The sequence below is a fragment of the Ailuropoda melanoleuca genome, chromosome 4 (genome assembly GCF_002007445.2).
Source record: "Ailuropoda melanoleuca isolate Jingjing chromosome 4, ASM200744v2, whole genome shotgun sequence".
Lineage (NCBI taxonomy): Eukaryota > Metazoa > Chordata > Mammalia > Carnivora > Ursidae > Ailuropoda > Ailuropoda melanoleuca.
Window position 1 is genome coordinate 11038914 of NC_048221.1, and position 7523 is coordinate 11046436.

Genomic DNA, 7523 nt, shown 5'->3' on the forward strand with positions numbered 1-7523 from the left:
CATCGGAATCTGGGGATGTACTGTATGGTGATTAACATAATATAATAAAATAAAATTAAAAAAAAAAACAATGCTGACCTCTTGGGGCTGTTGAACACTTGATGAAGGAATAAACAAGTGAAGTTGGTATTATCCCCAGTTGAATGCAGAAGGGATGGAAGAGAGCATAATGATGGAAATGATGGATTGATGGTAGCGAGAAGAGCTGGACCCGAGGGTTGCTTTGTGGGTGGGCTGGCATAAAAGTCCTGGCTGATTTGAATGCTCTGCCTCAGCCTCCTTAGCCAGGGGGGTGTTGGTTAAGCTTTGCCATGACTCATTCCATGGGCGTTTGGTGCCATCTCCTCACCAACGCTGTGTCAAGGGTGTGTCCCTCCCACCACGAGGTTTCTTGAGCGACAGAAGACTTGCTTGCAATAAAGGGCCAGTTGGCTGTGCTGCCCAATTTATACACAGGCCTCTCAGGAGAAACGCTGTCAGCCCCATCTCCAAGGTCAGCACGTGGACTTGACCCCTTCTCGGTGTCTAGCCCTGTTGGCAGCTAGCAGAGTGGCAAGACTTGGACTGGCTTTAAGGAGCAGCCATTTCTAGAGTCAGTAAGTGATTTGACAGATACTAGCTCTCTCTCTCCTCTCTTCTCTCCGCCTCTCCTCTCCTTTTCTCTCTTCTTTTCCTCTTATTCTCTCCCTCTCCCTGTATGAATGGATGCTCCAGCCAGTCTGGGCAGAACTAAAGAAATTTCTATCCATCCCATTCATCCATCCATCCGTCCATCCATCCATCCTTTCTTTATTTGTTCACTTGTTTATTATTTGTTTACTCTACAAAGTTCCTCAGGCACCACCTCTGTGCCCATTCCCACACTGGTGACCCTGATGGAGACAGAGATAAAGAAGTTAGGCTTTCAGTTCTACAAACTCAGTTTCCAGTTCAGCCGCTAGAGTAAGACTCGAAAGCACTACTGCCACACAAGTATAAACACGCAGGGCTCTGCGAGTCTGGAGAAGGGAGAAGTGACTCCCAGTAGGTTAACAGGGATCATAAAACCTCCCTTGCTGTGCCATTGCTCTAAGGCATCTAGTACTCCTTCAAGGTCCTTTTCAGATGGAAAAACTGAGTCGGAGAGGAGAATAAGATGTTCAAGGTCACACAGCTGGGAAGGGGCAGGGGCAAGACTTGATTCTGGTTTATCTGGCTCCAAAAACCATGCCCTTTTCACTTTCCTTCTCACAGCGTTTGATTCCTCTTTCCTCACGGCACTGGCTCCAGTGTGTGTGTGTGTGTGTGTGTGTGTGTGTGTGTGTGTGTAAGAGAACAAGAGAGTTTTTTTTAAGATTTTATTTTTAAGTAATCTCTACATCCAACATGGGGCTTGAATTTACAACACCAAGGTCAAGAGTCATACACTCCACTAACTGAGCCAACCAGACACAAGAGAGATTTAATATTCATTTCTGTCATAGACTACAGATACATGAGGCTAGGAAGCATGTGTGTCTTACACAGTTTATTCCCAGTGGCTGGCAAATAATAGGCACCCAGAAAATACTTGCTGGATAGATAGATATATGAGTGGATGGATGGCTGGCTGGCTGGCTGGCTGGATGGATGGATGGATGGATGGATGGCAGGGGGAAAGCATAGCAGACATGATGCCATCCAAATTGGCAGAGAAGAGTCTTGACTAGTAAGAACACTTTCCAGGCTGAAGAGGAAGTGTAAGAAAAAGCAAAGAGATAGGAAAACACCAAGAATATAGCAAAAGTCGTCCTGTTCAGCCAGAGAGTAAAACAGAACACAGAAATGAGAATGAAGAATTCAGATGTTCAGGCTCAAGGCAGAGGGAGGGAGGTGGATTGATCTGGGGTTTTTTTAATATATACATTTTTTATTATGTTATGTTAGTCACCATACAGCACATCATTAGCTTTTGATGTAGTGTTCCATGATTCATTGTTTGCGTATAACACCCAGTGATCCATGTAATACATGCCCTCCTTAATACCCATCACCAGGCTAGCCCATCCCCCCAACCTCTCCCCTCTGAAACCCTCAGTCTGTTTCCCAGAGTCCATAGTCTCTCATGGTTCGTCTCCCCCTCCAATCTACTCCCCTTCATTTTTCCCTTCCTTCTCTTAATGTCCTCCATGTTATTCTTTATGTTCCACGTATGAGTCAAACCATATGATAATTGTCTTTCTCTGCTTGACTTATTTCACTTAGCATAATCTCCTCCGGTTCCATCCATGTTGATGCAAATGTTGGGTAATCATCCTTTCTGATGGCTGAGTAATATTCCATTGTATATACGGACCTCATCTTCTTTATCCATTCATCTGTTAAAGGGCATCTTGGCTCCTTCCACAGTTTGGCTTTTGTGGACATTACTACTATGAACTTTGGGGTGCATGTGACCCTTCTTTTCACTACGTTCATATCATTGGGGTAAATACTCAGTAGTGCAATTGCTGGGTCATAGGGTAGCTCTATTTTTAAATTTTTGAGGAACCTCCACACTGTTTTCCAAAGTGACTCTACCAGCTTGCATTCCCACCAACAGTGTAAGAGGGATCCCCTTTCTTCACATCTTTGCCTACATTTGTTCTTTCCTGCCTTGTTAATTTTTGCCATTCTAACTGGTGTAAGGTGGTATCTCAATGTGGTTTCGATTTGAATTTCCCTGATGGTTAATGATGTTGAACATTTTTTTATGTGTCTGTTAGCCGTTTGTATGTCTCCTCTGCAGAAGTGTCTGTTCATGTCTTCTGCCCATTTTTTGACTTGATTATTTGTTTTTGGAGTGTTGAGTTTGATAAGTTCTTTACAGATCTTGGCTATCAGCCCTTTATCTGAAATGTCATTTGCAAATACCTTCTCCCATTCCGTGGGTTGCCTCTTAGTTTTGTGGACTGATTCCTTTGCTGTGCAGAAGATTATTATCTTGACAAAGTCCTAAAAGTTCATTTTTGCTTTTGTTTCCTTTGCCTTTGGAGATGTGTCTTGAAAGAAGTTGCTGCGGCCGGTGTCGAGGAGGTTACTGCCCATGCTCTCCTCTAGGATTGTGATGGATTCCTGTCTCACACTGATCTGTTTGGATTAGAGACAAACTGGGACAGTTCCAAAGCAGTATTCCCCACTTTGAGGACATTCCCTTTTTAATCCCAATCCCAAAGCATCTCCCTGTCGATGTCTCCCCAGTCAGCTCCTGGGCAGCATAGGGGAGTACATGGGGCTCTTTCTCCCTCATCAGTCCAGGTCCTTGGGAGGGGGCAGGGGGAGCAGTCCAGTCTGTCACAAGCTAGTGAGTGTCCTGAGGGAGGGATAGGGAAAATTCCAGGGGGATGGCATTTTAGGGTCAGCCTAGCAGGTGTTCTGGGAGCATCCAAGGATGGAAGACACCACTGGAGTGTCACACTAGAGAAGCCATGCTTCTCGGACTGTCATCTCTTGCCCTGGTCTGACCATGAACCAAGTCCCCACCACTGGGTTTCTATTCAGTCACAAAAATTGGATAGACAAACTAGTCTGTTCCCTGAGCCCCTCTGCCTTCCCTTAGAGACCTTCAAACTATCTTCTTTTGACCCCCCAGGATCAGCCAAGAGTGCTGAGAGCCGGACTGAGAATCAGAGGAAACATGAGCAATCCTCGGCCTTTGAAGGAGGTGGGCTGGGTGCAGTTTGGGGGCGAGGGGTGGGAGCATCTGGATAGAGAGAAGGTGAGGAGCTTAATGTTTCTGAAATAGTGGAGACGGTGAAAAATCATGATGTGTGTTCAGAGCTGGAATGTTCTCTGTGATCATTCAGATGGAGAAAAAAACACAGAGATGGAAACCAAGTTGGGGCGGGGGCACCCGCTGTATCTGTCTTGACAATCAAATTCCTATCACTATGGTTGGGAGTGAAGATAAGAAATGAAATTTTGACCCCAATATCCATCTTCCTCATACAGAACCAGGTGGGAATCTCAGTATTAGCTTCAGAAATTCTGAGACCTCTTTATATGAGAGAATGATGCTCAGAACACTCTTGGCAAGGACAGAGAGAGAGCCAAAGTCACCAGTGTGATAGCTGGAGGGGACCTTCACAATCCCCTAGAAACACACTCATTGTCTATGTTTGAAAACTGGGGCTCAGATGGGAGCAGTGACTTCCCCAAAGGCTAAAACAGAGCCAAATCCCAGGTTAAATCTCCAGATTTGTCAAATAAAAATAAAGGACGCCCACTCAAATTTGCACTTCACATTGACAACAAATAATCTTATACTATAAATATATCCGATGCTATATTTGGGACATACTCATACTAAAACAAAACAAAAAAAAAAACACTTTTTTTTTTAATTTGAAATTTGAATGTAACTGGGCGTCCTATATTTAACCCAACCACCCAAACCCCAGGCCTCTTTGGACCACATCTTCTGCTTCTCCTTGACTTCCTCAACCCTTTGATGATTTTTGTCAACTCTTGGCCCAGGAGGTATATGACATGTCAGGTGCCCGCTTAGCCCTGACACTGTGTGTCACCAAAGCCCGGGAAGGCTCAGAGGCGGACCTGGATGCTCTGGAACGCATGTTCCAGCAGCTGGGATTTGAGAGCACCATGAAGAGAGACCCCACCGCCCAGGTATTGTGCTGCCAGCCCCAGGCCAATGAGGGAGAGGGCTGGACCAGAAGGTGGGCTCCGGGGCCACCCCTGAGTCTGGCCATTCCTTTCACTCCAGCAATTCCAGGAAGAGCTGGACAATTTTCAGCAGGCCATGGATGCCCGAGATGACCCCATCAGCTGTGCTTTTGTGGTGCTCATGGCACATGGGTTAGAAGGTCGCCTCAAGGGGGAGGACGGACAAATGGTGGAGCTGGAAAACCTTTTCGAGGTTCTGAACAACAAGAATTGCCGGGCCCTGCGAGCCAAGCCTAAGGTGTACATCGTGCAGGCCTGTCGAGGAGGTGGGGACAAAGCCAAGAACACGGCGTTTGTGTTCCTAACCCAGCCTAACCCTAGATCCAGAGCCCCAGCTAAGCCTTTGTGTGCCAGTCTGTCTCATGATGACCTCCTTTCCCCATCTTTTTCTCTGACATTGCCTTGTCCTCTTCTTGACTCTTCAGAACAAAGGGACCCTGGTGAAACAGTAAGTGGAGGTGATATGGTGTTGATCACAAAGGACAGTCCCCAGACCATCCCAACATACACGGACATCCTCCAAGTCTACTCTACCGTGGAGGGTATGAGCTCCCAGCTGACACAGGTGGCCTCCTGCTCCTCCTCCTTGAACATCACTCCTGACCCCTGACCCCTGACACGCTCCTCCAAGACCCACCCTCTCCCAGGGCCTCTTGCACCACACATGCCAACCCTCCCACTCCCATCGGAGCTCTCCTGAGCCCTCTTCTCTGGAATCCTTAGGGTACATCGCATACAGACATGACAAAGAGGGCTCCTGCTTCATCCAAACCCTGGTTGATGTGTTCACAGAGAGGAGAGGACCCATCCTGGAGCTTCTGACAGAGGTGAGTTAGGACAAGGTACCTGGAACCCTCACCCAGCCTGAGCAGGGAGGCTGAGCCTCTTCCAAACCTGTCTGTGTATTCCCCCTCTCCTGCCCCCAGGCCCAAATCCAACCTAGGTCCCAACACAGAAACTAGGATACCCACCTCCTAGCAACGAGTTTCCCTAAAGCAGGAAATTCCAAACATCAGAGTATGTGAAATAATTTAGATGAAATACAGATAAATTTCTGTAAACAAAACCCATAGGTTTAATCATTGGTTGAGCAAACTTTTTTTTTCTTCTAATGGTTATATGGTTTTATGGTGGATTAGAAAAAAACATAACAAGAATGTCCAACCAATGATTCCATAAAAATTATGGCAGAGGATGAGACAATAAAGTTCTCCTGTTTTAGGACATGGAGATACACCTCCCTTGTTCTCTAACCTTCTCCCTATAAGCCCACCACACCAACTCCCCTAGGGACCCAACCCCAAGCTGACCACACCTCTTGCTGCAGGTGACCCGGCGGATGGCAGAAGCAGAGCTGGTTCAGGAAGGAAAACCAAGGAAAGTGAATCCCGAAATCCAAAGCACCCTTCGGAAACGGCTCTATCTGCAGTAAAAGTAGAAAGGGCAGGGAGGGGCTGTCTTTCAAGCGCTCTCTCTGCCCCATGGATATTTAGAGGCAGCTCTCACCACTCCCCTAAAATCTACTCTTCCCAAGGCCAAATGGCACCCAGTCCCTCTTTCATCACACACCTCACACAGGTCATCTTTCTATCTGTCCCTGTCCTTCTTAAAGCAAGCGAGCCAAAACATAGTGCAAGGCGCAGCAGTACCATTAACATTCACCTCCCTCAGGCTGGAATTTCTACCTCTAGTAATACAACCTAAGAGTATATTTACTTATCGTACTTTCTGTTCCTATCTTTAACTGAAACCCTTTTCTTTCTCCCATTAATTATACCTATGCAAATATAACTGGATAAAGCTCAAGATTTTCCACTGATAGGGGCGCCTGGGTGGCACAGCGGTTAAGCGTCTGCCTTCAGCTCAGGGCGTGATCCCGGCGTTATGGGATCGAGCCCCACATCAGGCTCTTCTGCTATGAGCCTGCTTCTTCCTCTCCCACTCCCCCTGCTTGTGTTCCCTCTCTCTCTGGCTGTCTCTATCTCTGTCGAATAAATAAAAAAAAAAATAAAATAAAATCTTTAAAAAAAAGAAAGATTTTCCACTGATAAACCAATGCCCACTCACCACTTCCCACCCCAATCAAACTTCCACGGGGCCCTGAATCTCACTTGGAGTTATAACCTCCTCCTGAGAACCATATCCATTTCCATCTCCCAGAGATTCCCTCCCAACCCCTGGAGAATTAGTAAAGCAGGAATCTTCTCTCTTTCCAAGACTACTCTTCCTTGGGAGGCTGGTACCTTGACATCATTCTCCTTGTAGCTCATGGGCTCTTTCTGGCTAATGGAGCTCTTTCATCCTCTATGCCAAATCCTCTAATGTCACCCTGTTATTTTTCAGACAGTGTGGTAGAGATCCAGAGAGGTTAAAAGGCTTGTCAAATGCCACACAGCAGGGTGGCTTAGTTGGTTAAGCATCTGACTCTTGGCTTTGGCTCAGGTTGTGATCTCATGGGTCATAGGATCAAGCTCTGCGTCTGGCTCTGCACCCAGTGGGGAGTCTGCTTGAGGATTCTTTTCTGCAGATTCTCTCCTTCTGCCCTTCTCTCTCTTTCTCTCTCTCTCTCTCTCATAAATAAATAAATAAATCTTTTTTTTGTTTGTTTAATTCCACACCATAAATCAGTGGGAGGGTCAAGGTCTGGTTTGCAGCCCAGCGCCCTTGCCACTGCCTGCTAAGTCTTGAAACATCAGAAAACTCTTCTAATTAGGGGAACTTCCTAATAAAAGTTCTCCCCACTTGGCAGTCGGAGCTCTGTGGAAGACCCACAAGTCCTGGATACCCAGCAGTCAAGGCTAGCCCCATGAGATTCTGGCACTGGGCTGCAATTTGAACCAGAT

General features: G+C 46.5%; 1 protein-coding gene across 2 annotated transcripts; it reads left to right on the forward strand.

Moving 5' to 3' along the window:
• Nucleotides 1-408: 408 nt before the first annotated feature.
• CASP14 (caspase 14) lies at nt 409-6547 on the forward strand. 2 transcript variants are annotated; one of them, XM_002928165.2, is made up of 7 exons: nt 409-596; nt 3590-3661; nt 4474-4623; nt 4721-4946; nt 5106-5222; nt 5404-5507; nt 6008-6547. In XM_002928165.2, the coding sequence occupies exons 2-7, from the start codon at nt 3635-3637 to the stop codon at nt 6110-6112; spliced, it is 729 nt and encodes a 242-aa protein (XP_002928211.1). In that variant the 5' UTR covers nt 409-596; nt 3590-3634; the 3' UTR covers nt 6113-6547. The 2 variants fall into 2 exon arrangements, with proteins under 2 accessions (XP_002928211.1, XP_019664516.1); XM_019808957.1 differs by having other exon boundaries at nt 409-592.
• Nucleotides 6548-7523: the final 976 nt, after the last annotated feature.